This window comes from Dermochelys coriacea, chromosome 3 (genome assembly GCF_009764565.3).
Source record: "Dermochelys coriacea isolate rDerCor1 chromosome 3, rDerCor1.pri.v4, whole genome shotgun sequence".
NCBI classification, from domain to species: domain Eukaryota; kingdom Metazoa; phylum Chordata; order Testudines; family Dermochelyidae; genus Dermochelys; species Dermochelys coriacea.
Window position 1 is genome coordinate 167,467,454 of NC_050070.1, and position 23,064 is coordinate 167,490,517.

Sequence of the window (23,064 nt, forward strand, 5' to 3'; positions counted from 1 at the left end):
ATTCCAGAACAGATCTCCATGTGGCCACTCTATTCTGGAGCAGGTCACTTGATTCTGAAATAATTAGTGCACTTTGTGAGCACACTGCTTAACTGGGAATAAAATATGCCCACCAGAACACATGGTGAGCTGTTGTGGAATAGCTTATTCTGCAATAGCTATTCTGGTCAATTTCCCCATGTAGACTAGCCCCAAGTGTTCCTTAGAGGCCCTCCATCCAAATACCGCCATAGGTGCTGGCATTGAGGAGTGCTGCTCCACCCCCTGGCTTGAAGTGGTTTCCACTATATACAGGGTTTACAGTTTGGTTCAATGCTTCTCAGCACCCCCACTATGCAAATTATGCCAGCACCCCTGAGTACTGATCAGTCTCACCCTTGTTTACTTTGAGAGCTGACCACATCTTAGGTTATAAAGGGTTAATTCTGCTGTACTCTTTAGTATTGCATAACTCCCTCTGAAAGAGGTGGAGTTGCTAGGAATGCATTCCTGGCATGAACAGGCAGAGTATGCATATTCAAGGAGGAAAACAATTTAGGGTATTTTTTCCCCCCCAGATATGAATTCATACAAGTTAGAGAGGCCAGAAGAGAAAGTTCCTGCTTCATCACTGACAGTTTTAAAGGGATTTCCTACTCTGATGTAAAGAAAAGCAGAAATTAATGACAGAGACAACTTGTGTCATTCACATGGATCACTTCATAAAAGTATTAATGCAAAGGTGAACATCTGTTCAAATCCAAGAAGAGCTCTTTATGCCACAATGGAATCACGATAGTTATAGCCTGGAGGGATAGAGGGGGGTCACACACCTCACAGCTTCTGTCAACCAAACTTATTGCATACCGCAGGGGCTCCTTGCATCCCTCCATTACACCCCACAAGCTCCACGTGTGCCATGTTTCCATCCCCCTCAATTTCAGGTACTCCCTGCAATGCTACTCTCCACCCCTCTCCTATACCAGGGTCCCCCATTGTGCCTCCCCCCACCCTGGCTTTTTGCATGCCTTGATTCCCCCCATTCCTTCAATGTCCCCTCATTCTCCTTTCCCCCTATTATTATTATTTATCTGGGAGATAAGTCTTTCAGTGTGTTCAAATCTACTGGGAGGATGAGCAGGGGTATTGTTATTCTGAAAGACATTAATGGGTACCATCAACCATTGTTTAATCTGCAGACAATCAAGAGGTGTCTAAAACTGCGGCTATGCTAAACAGATGACAGGGTATGTCTACACTGCAATTAGACACCTGGGAATGGATCATGCTGACTCGGGCTAAGGGGCTGATTAATTGTGGTGTAGATGTTCTGGCGCCAACTGTAGCCTGAGCTCTGTGACCCTTCCACTTTGCAGGGTCCTAAAGCCTAGGCTCCAGCCCAAGCTCAGATATCTATACTGTGATTAAACACCTTTGCAGCCCCAGCCTTGTGAGCCCAAGTTAGTTGGCACTGCCCAGCTTCGGGCTTTTAATTGCGGTGTAAACCTACCCAATGTGTCTTCCAATTTTCTTCCTGTTTTCCAATCTTTGCCCAAAATCAATAATGTTCTGATAGTTGATTGCTCAAACTTTCTCTGAAATGTTGGCATTGATCGGATGCAGTGTTAGAAATATCATCTAGTTGATCATACAGCTTTCTCAAGCTTGGCCAAAAAAAAAGACCTGTTAGGTTATTGAGTCCATCCCCCACCAATGAGGAAGAATGGTCTCATGGTTAGGGCCCTTGTTTGATGTTTGGGAAATATAGGTTCAGTTTCCTGTTCTGCCACAAATGTCCTGTGTGACCCTGTGGATGAGTCATATAGTCTTTTTGCCTAAGTTTTTCATCTGTAGAATGGGGCTAAGAGTAGTTCCATACAATGCAGGGGTGTTGGGAGGATACATATATTAAAGATTGTGAGGCGCTCAGATACTGTGGTAATAAGTGTCATATAAGTATGGTAGGTAGGTAGAAGGCAATGGTAGGACACTCACCAACGAAGGACATGATCAGATTTTTGAAAGGATGTGACATTTGATTTTAGACGAAAGGTGAAAAGATTAACAAAAAAGCAATAATGACATAATTGAGGGAACTTTTAAAAAGCTTTTTCCTTACTTAACATTTTGGCTAACATTTCACTTCTTTTCTAGTACATTATCTTAACTTCTTGTAATTTTCTCGTCTTCTCTTAAAAATAAAAATGAGAAGAAACAAAGGATCGGATTCTAATGTTACGCCTGTATCAGTCTAGAATGATTCACTTGTCTTCAACTGAGTTATTCCAGATCTATAGTGGGGTTACTTAGAACAAAGTCTTGCCAAAGGGGTGCAATAATTTGTGTTAGGGGAGATGTGGTAACTGCCAAGCATAGAGAGCATAGGGTCTGTTAGATGCCTCAGTGGCACAAGGTCAGTCGGAGGAGGAAGTGGCAGTGGTAGAAAGTGGCTGCAGTTTCCTTTGTGCTAGGTGACTTAGGAATCTGAAAAAGACACCAAAAATGGACGGGGCTGGGTGGGAGACTGCATGGCTTGGGTGTCCAAGTAGAGCATTGATTGTATGCATCTTCTCAGGAGACTGTGCCATCAGAACCATTATGGAGTACCTGACATGAGTTAGAGCCTCCTGTGAGAGGGCAGCAGTCATGGTCCCTTCACCTCCCATCCTTTGGGTTGGATCTCCCAGTGGAGCGAGAAAGCCATGCTGGTGCAGACAGGGGTACAGTGAATCAGACCTAGAGAATGTTCCATGGTACAGCTCCTGGGTAAAATGTCATTTTAATTGTTAAAATGAAACAAAATGGCAAACTGACTTTTCCCCTCAAGCAGAAAAGTTAGGTGTGGATATTATCAACTGTGCATTATTTGTTTGCATTATGGTACCACCTAAGAACCCAGTCTTGGATCAGGGCCCTATTGTGCTAGGCATTGTACAAAGAAGAAACAAAGAACATAAGCACGGCCATACTGGTCAGACCAATGGTCCATCTAGCCCAATATCCTGTCTTCCAACAGTGACCAATGCCAAGTGCTTCATAGGGAATGAACAGAACCAGCAATTATTGAGTGATCCATCCCCTGTTGTCCAAGAAGACAGTCTTTGCCCTTGGGGATTTATAATCCTAGAAGAAAAACATCATTTGTCCATGACTCTATTTGAGTGTTGAGCATGTAGCAGGGTTTATCCAAATCCCACCCACTTCCTAGTATGGAGACACCTCATCATCTACAAAAATATATTCTGCCTTGGCTGTGTTACCTGGATAGACTGTAGTGTAAAACTTCTGCAGGACAAATTCACATGACAGTGGTTAATGAGTGGAAAGAATGTTGTCTCTTTCAAAAACCTATGAAAGAATTTTTGTTAGATGAATTACTCCAGGTGAGTCCTGTCTCCCTTAAACGTATTTTTACCCTTCCCTAAAACTGCAAGCTTGCACAGCATAAGCAAGTTGCATCAATTATTCTCTTCTCATGCCCTGCCCAGGGTTACATAGTTCTGTTAGGTGTGCGTCTGCTTTGTAATATATGGAACGCTGAAATTGTTCCAGAGGCTGGTAGTAAATACAGGCCGCAGTTTTACAGTAATTGTTTTCTACCTTTCAGAGTAGCAGCCATGTTAGTCTGTATTCGCAAAAAGAAAAGGAATACTTGTGGCACCTTAGAGACTAACAAATTTATTAGAGCATAAGCTTTCGTGAGCTACAGCTCACTTCATCGGATGCATTTGGTGGAAAAAACAGAGGAGAGATTTATATACACACACACAGAGAACATGAAACAATGGGTTTATCATACACACTGTAAGGAGAGTGATCACTTAAGATAAGCCATCACCAGCAGCAGGGGGGGGAAAGGAGGAAAGCCTTTCATGGTGACAAGCAAGGTAGGCTAATTCCAGCAGTTAACAAGAATATCAGAGGAACAGTGGGGGGTGGGGTGGGAGGGAGAAATACCATGGGGAAATAGTTTTACTTTGTGTAATGACTCATCCATTCCCAGTCTCTATTCAAGCCTAAGTTAATTGTATCCAGTTTGCAAATTAATTCCAATTCAGCAGTCTCTCGTTGGAGTCTGTTTTTGAAGCTTTTTTGTTGAAGTATAGCCACTCTTAGGTCTGTGATCGAGTGACCAGAGAGATTGAAGTGTTCTCCAACTGGTTTTTGAATGTTATAATTCTTGACGTCTGATTTGTGTCCATTCATTCTTTTACGTAGAGACTGTCCAGTTTGGCCAATGTACATGGCAGAGGGGCATTGCTGGCACATGATGGCATATATGACATTGGTAGATGCGCAGGTGAACGAGCCTCTGATAGTGTGGCTGATGTGATTAGGCCCTATGATGGTATCCCCTGAATAGATATGTGGACAGAGTTGGCAACGGGCTTTGTTGCAAGGATAGGTTCCTGGGTTAGTGGTTCTGGTGTGTGGTTGCTGGTGAGTATTTGCTTCAGATTGGGGGGCTGTCTGTAAGCAAGGACTGGTCTGTCTCCCAAGATCTGTGAGAGTGATGGCTCGTCCTTCAGGATAGGTTGTAGATCCTTAATGATGCGTTGGAGAGGTTTTAGTTGGGGGCTGAAGGTGATGGCTAGTGGCGTTCTGTTGTTTTCGTTGTTGGGCCTGTCCTGTAGTAGGTGACTTCTGGGTACTCTTCTGGCTCTGTCAATCTGTTTCTTCACTTCAGCAGGTGGGTATTGTAGTTGTAAGAATGCTTGATAGAGATCTTGTAGGTGTTTGTCTCTGTCTGAGGGGTTGGAGCAAATGCGGTTATATCGTAGCGCTTGGCTGTAGACAATGGATCGAGTGGTATGATCTGGATGAAAGCTAGAGGCATGTAGGTAGGAATAGCGGTCAGTAGGTTTCCGATATAGGGTGGTGTTTATGTGACCATCGCTTATTAGCACCGTAGTGTCCAGGAAGTGGATCTCTTGTGTGGACTGGTCCAGACTGAGGTTGATGGTGGGATGGAAATTGTTGAAATCATGGTGGAATTCCTCAAGAGCTTCTTTTCCATGGGTCCAGATGATGAAGATGTCATCAATGTAGCGCAAGTAGAGTAGGGGCATTAGGGGACAAGAGCTGAGGAAGCGTTGTTCTAAGTCAGCCATAAAAATGTTGGCATACTGTGGGACCATGCGGGTACCCATCACAGTGCCGCTGATTTGAAGGTATACATTGTCACCAAATGTGAAATAGTTATGGGTCAGGACAAAGTCACAAAGTTCAGCCACCAGGTTAGCCGTGACAGTATCGGGGATACTGTTCCTGACGGCTTGTAGTCCATCTTTGTGTGGAATGTTGGTGTAGAGGGCTTCTACATCCATAGTGGCTAGGATGGTGTTTTTAGGAAGATCACCAATGGACTGTAGTTTCCTCAGGAAGTCAGTGGTGTCTCGAAGATAGCTGGGAGTGCTGGTAACGAAGGGCCTGAGGAGGGAGTCTACATAGCCAGACAATCCTGCTGTCAGGGTGCCAATGCCTGAGATGATGGGGCGTCCAGGATTTCCAGGTTTATGGATCTTGGGTAGCAGATAGAATACCCCAGGTCGGGGCTCCAGGGGTGTGTCTGTGCGGATTTGTTCTTGTGCTTTTTCAGGGAGTTTCTTGAGCAAATGCTGTAGTTTCTTTTGGTAACTCTCAGTGGGATCAGAGGGTAATGGCTTGTAGAAAGTGGTGTTGGAGAGCTGCCTAGTTGCCTCTTGTTCATACTCCGACCTATTCATGATGACGACAGCACCTCCTTTGTCAGCCTTTTTGATTATGATGTCAGAGTTGTTTCTGAGGCTGTGGATGGCACTGTGTTCTGCATGGCTGAGGTTATGGGGTAAGCGATGCTGCTTTTCCACAATTTCAGCTCGTGCACGTCGGCGGAAGCAGTCTATGTAGAAATCCAGGCTGCTGTTTCGACCTTCAGGAGGAGTCCACCCAGAATCCTTCTTTTTGTAGTGTTGGCAGGAAGGTCTCTGTGGGTTAATATGTTGGTCAGAGGTGTGTTGGAAATATTCCTTGAGTCTGAGACGTCGAAAATAGGATTCTAGGTCACCACAGAACTGTATCATGTTCGTGGGGGTGGAGGGGCAAAAGGAGAGGCCCCGAGATAGGACAGATTCTTCTGCTGGGCTAGGAGTATAGTTGGATAGATTAACAATATTGCTGGGTGGGTTACGGGAACCATTGTTGTGGCCCCTTGTGGCATATAGTAGTTTAGATAGCTTAGTGTCCTTTTTCTTTTGTAGAGAAGCAAAGTGTGTTTTGTAAATGGCTTGTCTAGTTACCTGGAATTTTAGAAATTAAATTCAAAGGCAAATGTAGTAGGAAAAGTCTTTTTTTAATATTATTTAATTATACATGTTAAATGGTCAGTTTTTCTCCTTAGAATACAGTACATTAAAGTAGTTGAAGCCTATAATAAGAGCAGCAGAGCATATGCCTGGAATGTCCCAAGAATCTTCTTGGCCTTAATATATAGACCTTCCTCAATATTGGTATTAAATATTTTTAGGGGAAGTGAGAGAACTGCCTGTGATTCCTAAATGGAATTGGTCTCCTTGGCCTCTTCATATGCACATGCAGCAATGGGTGCAAAGTGTTGTGTTTGTCCTTTTTGCTTAGCATAGGTCCTATATCAACTTTGCTCCACTGTAGTCTTCTATAGAGAAAAAAACAGCATGATGTTGGAAAGATGAATTTTCATCTGAATCAGAACTTAATCAGGAGTAACTCTAGAAGGGGATGTATGTTATAAATAAGGCTAACAGAATTTATCAGAAATTGCAATTAAAATAGAAATGCCCCAGAGCTATGGACTGAATTGTGAGCTTATATTTAGTTCTCTCATAGGCAAAATTACCACTGAAGTCAAGAACTTCAGAGTTTGGCCAGTTATTTGCATAACCATAGTACTCTAAATCAGGGATTCTCAACCTTTTTCTTTCTGAGGCCCCTTCTCCCCCTCCCCTGCAAATACTATAAAACTCCATGGCCCACCTGTGCCACAAAAACTGGTTTTCTGCATATAAAAGGCAGGGCTGGAGTTAGGGGTTAGTAAGCTGGGCAATTGCCTGGGTCCCCATGCCACAGGGTGCCCCGCAAAGCTACATTGCTCAAGCTTTGAATTCAGTCCCGGGTTGTGGGGCTCAGGGCTTGGGCTTCAGCCCCATGCAGTGGGACTTCGTCTTTCTGCCCTGAGCCCAGAGAGTCTAATCCTGGCCCTGCTTGGCAGACTCCTTGGGCCACAGACTCCTGGTTAAGAACCACTGCTCTAAATACAGTGTTGCTACTTTTCCTCAACGGTTGGTTAAGGCTGCAGTTTTCCTTTAGCACCATCTTTGCCCTGAAGAAGAGTGCTCTGATTATGCACCCAGATTGTGTTTTGATTAAATTCTTCAGTTTTATTTAGGAGGTTTTATTTCAGCACGCACTTCCCTCAAAATGTATTCTTTTCCAGCATATTGCTTATGAAGTATGGGTGGATATAAAACATTAGGCTTGACTAGATTGTCTAGAAACAATTTCCAGCAGAGGGAGAGGGCTAATATTTTGTCTGAGTGCTCAGGTAAAGAAGAAAAATGTATTTTGTGGTTGCTGTATATCTTTATCTTTCTCAACCCCATATGTATGCTCCCTGTTCCTTTGATCAGATAGTTTATACCATCTACCAGTCTCAATATGCACCGAAAATTTCCAGATTAGATGTTATGTGGATTAAAAAGTAATCGACCACTTTTAAATTCTAGCTTGTTAGGAGTCCACTTCTGCAAAAAGGAAATAAAGCCATCTGTCTCTGCCATTTCAAGGAGACCAAATGATCTGACATCATCTTTAAGTTAAACTCCAGCAGATACACAGAAGAGTAGGGAAGTGTGCTCTTTGCAGTGAGAACCTGCAGATTTGAAAGATCTAGGATTTGTCTGCACTGCAGGTTATATCAGCATAATTTATGTCGCTCAGGGGTGTGAATAAGCCACCCTCCGAGCAACATAAGTTACATCAACCTAAGCTCCGGTGTGGACAGCACTATGTTGGCAGGAGAAGTTCTCCCGCCGGCATAGCTAACGCCCTTCGCAGAGGTGGTTTAATTATGTTGACAGGAGAGCTCTCTCCCGTCAACATGGAGCATCTTCACCAGATGCGCTACAGTGGTGCAGCTGTGCTGCTATAGCGCTTCTAGTATAGACTAGTCCCTAGTCATTGTCTAGGTTGTGCTCACATAGAGGGGTTATTGTAGTGTTCTTCCTGCAGAAACACCCAAGTTTTAGGACAATCAGTCCATGTTGCCTCTTTAGCGATTAGAAATATGCAGTAAGCCAGTTGCTGCATGCACCATTGTCATTAATGGGGATAGATCCCATTGTCTTCAGCACCATACAAATAAGCCTAAGTTACTTGACCCAAAGGAGTAACTCACTTATCAGTGAGGAGGGAGGTAGTTCTTCCATGTGAGCCAGCCATTGGAGGGAGACATACAGGCATGCACAGCCAGTACAACAATTCTGGGTCTACGTGCTGTTTTCCATTGTACCAAGGGTGGAGGACTGATATCTTTCCACGCTCATTCGGATCCATTTACATAAAAGTAATGGCTGCAAGAACATTGTCCTCCTTGTTTGAAGTGGGATAGTAATAGTGGTGTTTCTTGTCAGAGTGATGGAAAGGGTGATAGAGTAATATAGTGTATCTGCAGTGTGCATCCAGGTTATTGTTCATATATGGGAAGTACTCTGGCAAGAGTAAAGAATGTAAGGAGGTGGATGAACAATCCCATCTCCACGAGGACACGGAGTCCAATGTTAGCAACCTGGAATATGGCAGGGGTCCAGTAAAAACTATTAGAGATTTTTGGATTGGAAGAGGAGACTGTTCGGATTTACGTTGTGCTAAATCTGTTCTCTCGCTTTATCCCCCCAATGATTTTATTCACATGTCTTTGCAAGTATATAATATGCCATATCCAATTTAATATCCATGGTAGCAATGGATTGGTTTAAGTATTTTCTTCAATATTTCTTGGTTTAATCTTTTCTGTCTAACTGAAGTTTCTTATGCTTCACTGGATCACCTCTAAGATGGTGTATAATCAGCCTTTGTACTGAACGGTCTGTGTTCAGAAAAGACATTCTTGAATAGGTTATTCCAACTTTATAGATGACACAGTTGGCATCAATGTTTTACAGAGGTTTGGGAACAATATTTTGCAGGACATAGTTTGCCTCTTGAAATGAGTAGATGCTGAAAAGTTTTTAAAAGTTTAAATTGAAGTCACTACATTGCACTCTGGCTTAGCCCTGAATCTAAAAAAAAAAGTTGTTGTTTTTTTAATGTAGCACTTTTCATCTTCAAAACCTTTGCAAACATTAAATAATATGCAGTAATTCTATGAGGTTTTATTATCCCCATACATATTTTAAAACCTTAGTGCTGCACCATTTCAAAGGGACCTCACTTCAGCCTATAATTTTGGGACTTCAGTTTTGAATTAGCAATCAGTTGCAGGCACACATAGTAGAATTTAGACAGCTTACTAGTTGAGGATTTAATACAAACCACAATTCAGATTAGCAGGATTCCTGGAGTGACATTTGTGGTTTTGTTGGTGTTTTGGTTTGTCTTCCTTTTGTTGAGAGTCTCAACTTTTTCCTAAATAACATTTGAATAAAATCTGAGTCGGTAAAACACTTTTCTATGAGAAATGAAACTTTAAGTAAAGAACACAAAGAACCTCCAATTTTCATTTAGATAGATAGATAAATAAGGTTCTAACTTGGACACTGCCTTTCCCACCTGAAACACACATAGGGTATGTCTACACTGGCAGAGTTACAGTGCTGCTCAGAGAGCACTGAAGGGAAACCGCTGTTGTGTGTTCACACTGTCAGCTGCCTGCACATTAACATGTTCACACTTGCAGCATTTGCAGTGGTATTCGGAGCGGTGCACTCTGGGCAGCTGTCCCACAGAGCATCTCTTCCTCTTCTGCTGCTAAGAGTTGTGGGAGGGCGGAGGTGGTCGTGGGGCATCCTGGGTCCTGTCCCAATGCCCTGCGATGCATTGATTCGCATCCCAGCAATCCCCATGCTTCCGTCCGCATTTGGTGCCATCTTTCAACGGTTTGTGTATTCGGTGCTCTGCCTCTTCGTTCTGCAGGACTGGATCCCACACCATTGACCAATATGCTGCTCACTCTCACTAAGACATCATGGGTGGCAGTGGAATTATTCCTTAAACTACAAAGGCAAGAGAAGTGTGACACTGATCTCACCATGGGTACTAGCTACGACATGAGATTGCTTGTAGCATTCACAAAGGTGCTGACCACACTGGAACGCTGCTTTTGGGCTTGGGAAACAAGCACTGAATGATGGGATCATGTCGTCATGCACATCTGGGATGATGAGCAGTGGCTGCAGAACTTTCGGATGAGGAAAGCCACGTTCATGGGACTGTGTGATGAGCTCGCCCCAGCCTTGCAGCGCAAGGACATGAGAATGAGACCTGCCTTGTCGTTGGAGAAGCGCATGGCAATTGCACTGTAGAAGCTGGCTACTCCAGACTGCTACCAGTCAGCCACTAACCTGTTCGGAGTGGGAAAGTCAACCGTTAGAGTTGTGTTGATGGAAGTGTGCAGGGCCATTAATCACATCCTGCTCTGAAAGACCGTGACTCTGAGCAATGTGCGTGACATTGTGGATGGCTTTGCACAAATGGGCTTCCTTAACTGCTGAGGGGTGATAGATGGCATGCATATTCCAATTCTGGCACCAGATCACCTAGCCACCGAGTGCATTAATCAGAAGGGATATTTCTAAATGGTTCTCCAGGCGCTTGTGGATCACCAGGAGTGTTTCATGGACATTAATGCAGGCTGGTCCGGAAAGGTGCATGATGTACGCATATTTCAGAGCACTGGCCTGTTCAGGAAGCTGCAAGCAGGGACCGCTGGTGCTGCCTATATGGGAGGCTGGACCTGGCTGATGACGATATTCTTATGCTTATAGCCACGTGCTGTAATCTCAATAATATTTGTGAAGGAAAGGGTGAAAGCTTCACTCAAGGCTGGACTGCTGACACTCAGTACCTGAAGGCTGAATTTGAACAGCCAGAGACCAGGGCTATTAGAGGGGTGCAGCGCGAGGCCATGAGGATCAGGGATGCCTTGAGGCAGCAATTTGAAGCTGAAATCCACTAATATTTGTTGCTATGCTTGGGAGTGCAGTGCTTGTAATGCTAGGAGGTGATTGTGATTGGTGCAGACGATGCACTATGAAGGTTTAAGAAAATTCAGTTGCTTTGCAGGGCTCTGTTTGCTTTCAATTAATGAAATAAAGATTGCTTTCAAACTAAAACAATTCTTGTATTAAAAAACAACAACCAGAAGAGAGAGAGAAACAAAAATAACACATCAGCACTGTGGGGGATGGGGGAAGGGAGGATCCCAGGAAGAGGTGGGGTCCTGGGACAGTTAAAGATCTGTTGTTTCAGAGTAGCAGTCGTGTTAGTCTGTATTCACAAAAAGAAAAGGAGTACTTGTGGCACCTTAGAGACTAACAAATTTATTAGAGCATAAGCTTTCGTGAGCTACAGCTCACTTCATCGGATGCATTATGCTCTAATAAATTTGTTAGTCTCTAAGGTGCCACAAGTACTCCTTTTCTTTTTTTAAAGATCTGTGTATGTCAAGGTATCATATGCAACCTTGTCCTTTGGAGTACAGTGCAGTGGGTACTGTACTTAAGCAGGGCAAAGCTGCAAAAGAATGGGTGTATGAGTGCAGTGGGTACAGGGAGTCCGCAGGGCTGGACTGTGACGGGGCAGGATTGGAATGCAGCAGGTACAGACTGGAGCCAGGAGGTTGATAAGAGTGTGTTGGCAGTGTCTGGGGGGAGCCTGGGAAAGAGTTTTTTGTGACAGCGGCTGCAGGAGAGGGCGGGTGCGGAGCTGCTCAGTTTGCAGTGCTAGTAGCGCCTGGAGCGTTGGTAACCTGAGGGCAGGGCAGTAGAGTTCAAACCGATGACCAGAGAGCTGAGAACAGGCATTGGGGGATACCTCACAGAGGCCAGTCACAGTGCTGTAATCGACCAGGGTGTCTACACTGGCACCGCAGCGCTGTAGTCCCGGTGCAGAAAGCTGTACGCCTCTGGTCGGGGTGGGTTTTTTTACAGCGCTACAACTGCACAGTTTCTGCACGCTAAGTGGCTTGGCAGTGTGAACCCCTCAGGAGTTAGAACGCTGCTTTACTGCGCAGAAACTTGCCAGTGTAGACAAGGCCTTAGTCATAATGAGGGGACTTGTTTAAAACAGAATGAAATATGCACATAGTATTTATTTGACCCACCACTTATTGGTTTGCTTAATTGATTTAATTGAAAGCCTGTAGGCTTGTGAACAGGAATTGGTGTTACAAACACCTCTTGAGTTTGTTAATTTGGCTAGGAATATTAACTCTCTTTTGATAACCTTACAGCTGGGAAGTAGTGGTGACCCTGGCATGAAATAAACAGGCCATCATTAAAGTGTGTATATACATGTATATATTTAACTCTTATTGCTGCCCTAAAAATGTTTCCATAATTAGTTTGGTGCATGTGCAATTAATTTGCTGTAGAAAATAATACAGCGGCTGATTCACATTTGAGGTTTATCTAATTTATGAGATTTCCCATTGGTGAAACTACTCATAGAATAAGGTACTACTCAATATGAGTAAGGGTGGCAGAATATAGCTCACAGTAAGCATGTTTTCCATCCATTAGTACAGACTGTGAGCCGATTCCCTACCCAGAATTTACAGGTTTCTGTCAGCAAAATCCAGGCTGTAGGTTCCCAGTGGTCAAAAGTACTCCTGAAGCCAGGATGCATCAGCACAAACCATATCACGAGACTGAAATAGGCTACTGAAGCCAAACTGGGAGATTTTAGGTTGCTAAAAGTGCAGCGGGGCTAAGGCAGACTCCCTCCCTGCTCTGGTCCCACGCTGCTCCTGGAAGCAGCCGGTATCCCTGCAGCCCCTGGGGTTGGAGGGCAGGGGCCTTCACGTGCTGCCCATGTCCTGAGTGCCATCTCCGCAGCTCCCATTGGCTGGGAGTGGTGCAGGCTTAGCCCTGCTGTGCTGCTGACTGGGAGCTGCCAGAGGTAAGCGCTGCCTGGCCAGAGCCTGCATCCCAAGCCCCTGCCCCAACCCTGATCTTCCTCCTGCACCGAAACTCCCTGCCAGAGCCTGTATCCCCTCCATCACCCCAACCCCTTGCCCTAGCCCAGAGACGCCTCCCACACCCAAACTCCCTCCCAGAGCCTGCACCCTGCACTCCTTCCTGCGCCCCAACTCCCCACCCTTGCCTGGTGAAAGTGAGTGAGGGTGGGTGGAAGAGAGCGAGTGACGGAGGGAGGGGGGATGGAGTGAGCAGGGCTGGGCTTTGGGGAAGGGATGGGGCAGGGGCAGGGCCTCAAGGAAGGAGCGGGTAGGAGGTGAGGCAAGGATGTTTGGGTTTGTGTGATTAGCCAGTTGGCAACCATAGACTGAAATATGGGGCAGGGATAATTTCTCTGGGTGTATAATACCTGGCACCTGGGGTCCTCTAGGCATGACCACAATACAAATTATAATAATAATTGAGAGAGAAGAGATGTCTTTAGTTAAACTGTTTCAAAATGCTGTCGATTTTTGTTTATTTAATCCCAGTTTCTGACAACCTTTTGGGAGAAAAACTCTTTGTAAAAAAAATTCCGCACTCCTGTCCTTTTGGTTGAGGGTGGAGAGAATTCTTCCTGCATTTCTCTACTCCTCAGAGTTCTCCAAGAAATATCGGTAGACAAGAATCAATAGTCCTGGTACTTCTAGGGATATGGGGAGCGGGTTAGGAAGCAGGAGAAGAGAGAGGAAAATAGAATCTTTCAGGCCTTATACATCCTAATGAAGGAAGTGAGGCAAAAGCACAATTCCTCTATCCCTTATCCTGTATTTGAAGATCACTTTTAAGGACCAAAAGTGACCAAGGTCTCTGTAAAAAGAAAAGGAGTACTTGTGGCACCTTAGAGGCTAACAAATTTATTTGAGCATGCTTGGGGGTCTCTGTGTTATATTTTATTCAGAAAGTTTTATTTAAACCTGCAAAATGTCATCTTAAGACAGTGATGAAAGCCAAAGAGCAGATTTGCCTTGCCTCTTGATATGTGACCAAACAGGAATGCTAGTCTTGTGCACAGAATCAAGGGTAAAGATTTTCCTGTGTCGATATCACTGATTTTGTCATAAAAGGGTTTTGGCTGGCTTGGCATAAGCTCTCTGGGAAGAGGGCAGAGTAAAACTGATGATTTATTTTTTCAGTTTAGTCTTTATTTGGAAAATAATTTGGTTTTTAAAATTAATAAAATAAATTAATATAAAAGAAAGGTGCCATGGGGAATCCATGCTTAGTCAACTATTGATTGATATGAAAATATAGCAAAAGCAGCACTTCACAAAGTCTATGTACTTTAAAAAAAAAAAAAAAAGTGCAAACTAATCTCCATTGATAGGATGAGAGAGGATGGTGGTGGTTCTAATTAATGCCATGAGCTGCACTGGCTGTCTGTTGACTTCTGGGTGGACATTAGGATGTTGATTCCCACCTATAAAGCCTGAATCGGCTGGGAACATCCAGCTTGAGAGATTGCCTCTCGCCTTGTGCCTTACTGCTGCAGTTTTAAATTGGAAGAAGCTCGCAAGCTGGAGCTCCCTTGGTATATAAGAGAGGGAGCGGCTGGCAGGATGGTCCTTGTAACAGCCCCATAACTTTGAAATTCACTATTCATCTTGATCTTAAATAGCCTGGTACTCAAGCAGTGCTGCAAAGCCCATTTTCTTGAGTCAGCATTAGGGGAAGATAGAGATGGCAGTGCCTGGATAAGTGGGTGAGTGTATTTTTGAAGTCTTGTTAGTTACAAATACAATGCATAAATATTACAGACTGCAGTGAAGTTTAGAGGAGCAGATAAGTGTTTATTTAAATCCAGTTAAATGAATAATATTTCCTCCTTTCCCACCTGGCAATGTCTAGTTTTATGAGAGTGATTTTTGTGCTGTGTTTTAAGAGAGTGTGTTTATATAGTATTATATTTTTCTTATTATAATACTCTGAGAGCCCTGGCAAGTGTTGTTTTAGAACCAGGATTTATTATATAAAGATTAAAACATTTGTAACATGCAATTATTATATAGTAAGGCTGGGACATTCAAAGAAGCTTAAGAGTGCTGGATGCCCAGTTGGACATCTAACTCCATTAGGCCCCATGGCAAATCTCACCATACTTGCACTATATTTGCACTTCTATTGCACTTTCCATTGGTGGAGCTCAAAGGCCTTTCAAAGCCTGTGGTAAAGCTGGGAATAGAACCCATATCTCCTGACTTCCAAATTCTGTCTCATCTGTATAAGCCCTACATTGCTTTACCTCTCTAATTTCTTATACTGACCCACCTCTCTTATATGAGCACCTATTAACATATTAAAATTGAATTTTTGTTCTTCCTCTTTGTGACTGCTTAATAATAATAATAATTAATAATAATAAAGTGAAGATAATGTTTGTCTGCACAGGGAGATTGACTGGAATACCTATTGTGAAATAAACTATTCCCAAATAGCTCCCCAGGTGGACACTTTCTTCAGGAATAAAAGTCACTTTTATTTTGGAATACCGACTCTGCTTTGCGAGTGGAACTATTCCAGAATAAAAGTAATTTTTATTCCAGAAGAGTGTATCCCTATGGGGAACTATTCTGGATTAGTTTATTCTACCATAGCTATTTCAGTAAATTTCCTTGTGTAGCTAAGGCGTATTTAAAAAAAATACTTTACTAAATGAACATACTGACTTCAGGATAAGGGCTCTCTAAAGTTGGACTGACTTATGAAAACAAAATCAGAGACCTAACAAAAATATTTGATAAGACATGGGTCTATCCTGCCTAAGTTGTCTGTGATTTCTTTTTTTTTTTCTTTCTAATTTTTAGCTTCAAACTATTATTTTGGGTATATTAATGGAAAAAATAACTCTCAGGTCACAAGATTTGAGTGTTAAGGCATTGGATTGAACTCCAGATACAGATTCAAATCTTGGATCTTCTACAGAGTTCCTAAATGGTCTTGGGCAAGTCATTTAAATCTCTTTGTCTCGGTTCCCCATCTGTAAAATGTAGATGATAACACCCTTATGAGGCAGGAGAGCAGTATGAGGATAAATTTTCTGTTTGAAGTGTTCAGATGTTCTGATGATGTGAGGGCATATAAATACACTAATACACAGTAATGTGAATATAATGCGTACACGTGTGTGTGTGCGTGTGTGCGTGCGTGCGTGTATGCTCAGATGTTAGAGATGGGATACCAACAGATGCTAGTGTAAGATGGTTACTTACACTATACATCAGTAGGCATCTCTAAGTTCTGTGTGTTTCATGATGAAGTTATCATAATGCCTGGGCAATTATGAAAGCTCAACAACAGCAGCTATTTTTAACTGCTAGTAAATGTCAAGATATATAGTGTTTTGAAAAATAACTTTAACCAACTGTATGGTGGTTGCATTGCTGTGCAGTGGTTATCACTTATGTCTTTCTAATAATCACCATAGCAACTTAGTAAAACCTGAAAATAACTGATGACTGCAGTTTCATGTCAAATGTTACATGTGGGCAATGTACTATCAATTTAAAATTTCACTACATTTAGCTAAATGATGCATAATTTGATGGAAGCACTTAGTTACTTCTCTTCAGCAGAACGAAAATGATAGCTTGTTCTTATTCGCTATTCATCTTTCTACAATACTTGTTAAAAGCAAATGACCTTTTTAGTTGCAAGTGCAGTACCCCAAAACATACTCGCTAAAAAAAGAATCGGGGGATTTTGCTACCAATCCTTTTCCTTTTTTGTATTTAGGCCCAGGAGAAAGTGGCATCTTTTTAAATTAAACTGGGTTTAAACTAGTTTAGTAATACCAGAGCAAACCACTTATTTTGGTTTGAGAGACTTCTTTTGCTTTATCTTAAACCACTTCCTAATTGACTTTAGCTAAAATGGAAATGAGCTCTAGCCCTCAAAATTAAATAATCACTTCATTATATTTTTTGAGAAGTCTGCATCCCTTTTTCTAAGTCGATTCTCTTTTAGCCCAAAAGACAAATCTTGTCAGGGATGTGTATGACTGTTAAGAATAGTTTTAATTAAAAATAGTATCTAAACTATGTGCTCTACGACTCCCATTTGGCTTTACCTTCTTTGTCAGCTGCGACTGTCGTTGTTTATCCTAGCTTAGAGTGGGACATGTAAGTATTATGGAATGAAATGAATAGAATGGCAGGAATTGCCCCACAGGAGGTTTCTCTCTAATGTTTCTGACACTTCTTCCCTTTCACATGCATTCTAGCCATTTTGGGCCAGATTTTCAGTGGTGCTGAACACCTGCAGCTCCTGCTGACTTCAGCATCTCTGAAAATCAGGCCTCTTTTGAATACATAGCACTTCAAGCCAGTGTTCAGGGCTGGCCTGGGGGCACCAAAGGTTTAGAACAAGGCTAGGTTATAAGTCCTTTAGTGGAGGTTAATGGTGGGAGAGTTAGCACCTATCAATGGGGCTTGACGGAATTAAATTTTAAAAAAAATAATGTTGATGGATCATATCAGTGTTTATTTTCAAGCATTGTTTCAATTTGTATCTATTTAAATGTTCACAGTTGTGGGAAATTAGTGGAGAGGAGATGTCAGACACTGGGAATGTCCAGACAAATCATTTAATGACAGCAGACATTGAGATTCCAAAAAGTTAAAGCTTTATAATCATTAAAACACAAACTGTCAAATCACATGTCAAAATATAGAAAGTAAATATTTTTAAATCAAACTTTGAAGCATGTTCTTGATGTCTTACTCTATATTCTCAAGCTGTGTTTGTCTTAATTTGTCTATCTGTAAATTTTGATTATTATTGATGGAAATATATATATTTTTTGTTAGTGTGTGTATGCATGGGGAAATCAATATTTACCGACAATTTCTGATAAAAAATCTAATTCTTCCAACCCTACCTATACAGCAGCTGCTTCTGGAGCTCCTCAAAGATAGTCTGACATTAAAGTTGCATTTAAAATTCAGTGCCGGAATATAGTTTTAAAAGATTTTGTTTTTTTGGGGGGGAGCTGTAGAAAGTGCTTTGGAATCTATTTTACTTGTCAAGTGTAAGTCTTTCTTTGAGTTCAAACCCGTTAAGATTCATTCATTTCCACTGATCTTTAGTAACATCTTATCCTAATCCATATTGTTAACTATGCTTCATATTTGTTGTTTGTTTCATGTTTCTTTACAGGGATCCCTTGGAGTTGGCCCTGGGCATGGACAACTATTTCCAGTCCTGGAGGAGAGTAGTAACTAGTGGAGTGGCATTCAAGACAAACCAAAAAACGTGCTGAGGATATCCAAAGTGTGACAGGAAGGGACAGCCTTCCAGCCCAACAGCCATGCCTTTCGGGCTGAAATTGCGACGGACCAGGCGCTATAATGTCCTGAGCAAGAACTGCTTTGTGACACAAATCCGTCTGCTGGACAACAATGTGATCGAGTGCACGCTCTCAGTGGAGAGCACAGGGCAGGAGTGTCTGGAGGCTGTGGCCCAGAGGCTGGAATTACGTGAAGTAAGTGTGACCCAGGAAAGACCATCTGTCAGTTGTAATTTAACATATTTTTAGCTCAAGCAATTTGTCATGTAGAATCTGTTTGTTAGAATCATGTTATTCTTCGTGTTGGCCTGATCTTATCAGTAACCGGAACTTTGGCAAACGTATTGTGGTTTAATGAAAACTGTTGACAGCACACTGCCTATAGTTTGTACTGTGATTTACATTCATCCTTGCTGGGAAGAAATCTACATGATCTGAAAGAGCTTTCTTCTTTGCTTATGAAAATAAATGTATATTACTTTACCTTTGAGTGGGTAGCTGATGATTTCCACATTTGGGCATCACATCAAAAATGTTAAAACTCCCACTTGTGGCAGAGTCAGTAGACTAATGTTCTTTTACTTTGTTGTTGGAAAAAGAACTAGTTGTTAAGGATGAAAGAACCAAAATACAGTTATTTATCTGTGCAAATTTTGTGCCAAATCCTAAGGTTTTTACATAGTCCTTAGTAAGACAATCCGGATATAGACTTCAGGATTTGTTTCTTTTTCATTCTTTATATGTATAATTGAATTTATTTCTTGGTAGCAGCCCTATTGTGTAGACAATATGTATATATAGTTGCAGTATTTGGATGTATTTTTTAAAAAAAGATTGTGTCACAAAGATTATTAAAATACATGATGATCAGATCATTCCATCAGTTTAGCATAGTGACATCTCTGTTTGGAACCCATGTTTTGTGGGAAGTTTCAGTCCAAAAGAAACATGATTTGAGAAAGTTGAGTGGGTAAAAAGGAAAAGTTAGAAGAAGTTGACCTACACCTTAACTAAAGCTATACGTGATAGCTGTGTAATGGCTGACTGTTCCTTAAGACACATCTTCCTGCATTAGGCGGTACCTTTGGCCCTGGTTACGTTGGTTTTATTTTGATGTGACAACATTGATTTCAGTGACTCCACTCTCTGATTTACAATGGTGGGAATCAGGTCCATTGTCTTTTGAATTTGGGCAGCATAGAACACTATTTTAATATGAAAATAGGCTTTGGTAAGAGCAACTTATTTATTAAAATATACATAGAAGTTGAGTAGTGTATGTGGTGAAATCCTGTGGATATGTGAAGAGCTTCTTTTGGCAGCTTTTTATGTTGTATAGTTATTCTCAAAATTTGTTGAGAGGCTGAGCCTTCCCATCTTGTATCTCGTCTTTCTTTTATTTTCTACTTTGTGCCATAGGAGTGAATGGGTATTTTTAGAATTGATTTTGTAAGAAAGATACTTTAAAAAAAAAAAAGTTTAGATACTCTGGGCCAAATTCTATGCTGACTTATATCCTGTGCAGGCCCACCATAGTCAGCAGGGCTTCACAGGATGTAAGTCAAGGCAGGGATTGGCCCAAAGGGTTTGGACTGCTGCTGTGAAGTGTGCACCTTCCTGTCCACATTTATCTCCAAGTTTCTGTTGCCAAGACTTGCTGATTAGCTCTGGGTCTTTTAATTTACAATCCATATTTCCCCAAGTCCTGCATAGCTGGCAGGTGGCACCAGTGAATAGCTTCGTGAACCTATGTTATGTCTTTGGTTTCCATCCTGGCACAACCTATTCTCTGAAGGCATGTAGGGCAAAATTCAGATGAGCTGTAAACAGATGCTGCTCCCTTGGTCTCTATCTTAGGTACTTATATGGTCCCTGTAGTATCTGAGCACGTCACAATTTTTAATGTATTTTTCCTCACAATGCCTCTGTGCTATTATCCCCATTTTACAGGTGAAGAACTAAGGGCTTGTCTACACTGGCAATTAACAGTGCTGCAACTTCCTCGCTCAAGGGTGTGAAAAAACATCCCCCTGAGCGCAGCAAGCTGCCGCGCTCTAAAGTGCCAGTGTAAACCGTGCACCAGCGCTGGGAGCCATGCCCCTCGTAGAGGTGGTAAGTTGCACCACAACCAACTCTGCACAATGTATCCTCCCTGAAAATTGCCTCTCTTCTCTCTCACTAACCTTGAGTCCTACCCTCACCTTGCCTTTATCTAGATAGTTTTTGTAATTCTGCTTTAATCTCTTTTGTAAAATTATATATTTTTGTGTCTCTATATAAAAATCAGTATTTTAGACCTTGGGGTGTCTAGTGATGATGATTGTATGAAAGACTCTATTAAAAATAAACAGTAATTGTGTTTTTAATTTGACATACTTCTACTAGTTCTCCTGTTATATAACTCTCAGGTGTGTTGTAAATTGTACCTTCAGGATCAGAAATAAACACACCTTTCAGTCAGGCTGACTTGGAAGGAAAATATTTTGTCAAAAACAAAACTCAGTTTGCTTGAGTTGACTATGTGTATTGTTGTGGAAGAGCTATCAATCACTGTACCACACATGACTGAAAAACATTATTTAATGGGTTCTGCATATTTTTATTTGATCTCCAGGGAATTCAGTTCTTTCCCTAACTGAGTCAGGGGTCAAGCATAGGTCAGCTGAAAATGCAGCCATGTAACTACTGTAAAATCAACTTGAATCCTTTCTAGTAAGCATCAGCTTGAAGTCCTGATTCATTTTGAGTTGTTGACAGTTATCAGTTCCAATAAGATGAAGTTTTATGTAAGCCCTTGTAGGCCTTAATTTTCTTTGTACTTTTAGCAGTCTCTCTCTCTCTCTCTCTCTCTCTCTCTCTCTCTCTCTCACTCTCACACACACACGCGCACGCGCGCCCCCCCCAGGAAAGGAATTTAGTATAATAGGACTTACACCAGTTCTTTTATTGGAGAGGAGTATCTGTATTAAGTATTACAGAAGAATTTTGTGTGTTAGATGGCTATGAAACCGTTTCTTTTTTATTTTGGTTAAGGATATGTAAATCAATAAAAAGAAAAGGAGTACTTGTGGCACCTGAGAGACTTAACATATTTATTTGAGCATAAGCTTTTGTGAGCTACAGCTCAAATGAGCTGTAGCTCACGAAAGCTTATGCTCAAATAAATTTGTTAAGTCTCTCAGGTGCCGCAAGTACTCCTTTTCGTTTTGCGAATACAGACTAACACGGCTGCTACTCTGAAACCTGTAAATCAATAATGCACTTTTTAACTGATTTAATAGATTAGCTGGTTGATATTAAGCATGCGCAGCAAACTTTACCTTGATACAATGCTACTCTCAGTAGCCAGGCATAATGGGGTTGGGTGTACCCCTATCTTTTTAAGTAAGAAAAATGGCACCTCTAGCACCATATGGTGCCAGAGAACTTCACATGGATCACTGGCTCAGTACTGAGGCAGAGGAAAGAGTGCTACTTACTGAATCATCAGCACCTCTTACTACAACACTCTGGGCTTTTCTTGGAAGAGCTCCCATCCACTACTGGCCCAATAAAACAGGAAGTACTGCATCCTGTAGTCCTACTGCCTCAAATGTGTCTGACTTGTCTCAGTCTCAAACTAAACAGGATTATACCCAATCAATACATGAATGGGAGAACATTCCAAGAACAAGCAGCTATAGTAAGTGGTGATCTCCCCTCTAAATCAATATTGAACTGATATCCCAGGATGGGATTAGGGGGAACTCCTCTATTAGAGGTATGCTGGTGTTTTATGGCTAAAGCAGTAAGGACTCTTCCTCTTGTTTAGAGTTTAGTTTATACTTGGCATTATGGCTGAATATACCAATAGCTGTTGAGTCACTAGATTCCTTTGATTTAAGTTAATTACTTCAACAGGTGTTATTAGCCTTCCTCCTCCAGGCATTCCCACCATGCTGTCTGACAAATGATTAGGGACGTCTCTATTATAGACTGCAGGATGCAGTCGAAGTTTAGAGTTACGAACCGACCAGTCAACCACGGAAGTATTTGGAACCGGATGTATGCAATCAGGCAGCCACAGACACGGGGGGGAAAAAAAACAAATACAGTACAGTACCATGTTAAATGTAAACTATTAAAACAATAAAGGGAAAGTAGCATTTTCCTTCTGCACAGTAAAGCTTCAAAGCTATATTAAGTCAGTGTTCGGTTGTAAACTTTTGAAAGAACAACCATAAGGTTTTGTTCAGTTATGAATGTTTCAGAGTTACGAACAACTTCCATTAATTCCCCAGGTGTTTGTAACTCTGATGTACTACTGTATAGCAAAAATTTATTAAACTGAAAGCTGTGGGATTTTTAAGCCTTTACAACAAAGTTTTGTATAAAGGTCTCATTGTTCATTTTTAATGAATTGATTATTATATCTCTGAACCCCCCATGTAAAGTGCATTAATGCACTTTCACTTTAACTTCACACCTTCAGTTAATTTGGCTCACCTTTAGTATGTATCCCTGGATAGACATGTCCTCAGTGAAAACTTCCCAACTGAAAGAACAGTAGGACAATGGAACAGACCGCCTAGGGAAGTTGTGGAAGCTTCTTCACTGGAGATTTTCACAAAGGAG

The 23,064-nt window shown here is 41.9% G+C and overlaps 1 protein-coding gene across 2 annotated transcripts in view; it reads left to right on the forward strand.

Moving 5' to 3' along the window:
- Positions 1–23,064, forward strand: part of PTPN14 (protein tyrosine phosphatase non-receptor type 14) — a 181,426-nt gene that overhangs the window by 56,888 nt on the left and 101,474 nt on the right. For both annotated transcript variants that reach the window (XM_038395015.2, XM_038395014.2), the window contains one exon: positions 18,321–18,645. In XM_038395015.2, coding sequence (XP_038250943.1) covers positions 18,472–18,645 — 174 coding nt within the window. In that variant the 5' untranslated portion in view covers positions 18,321–18,471. The remainder of the gene's footprint in view (positions 1–18,320; positions 18,646–23,064) is intronic.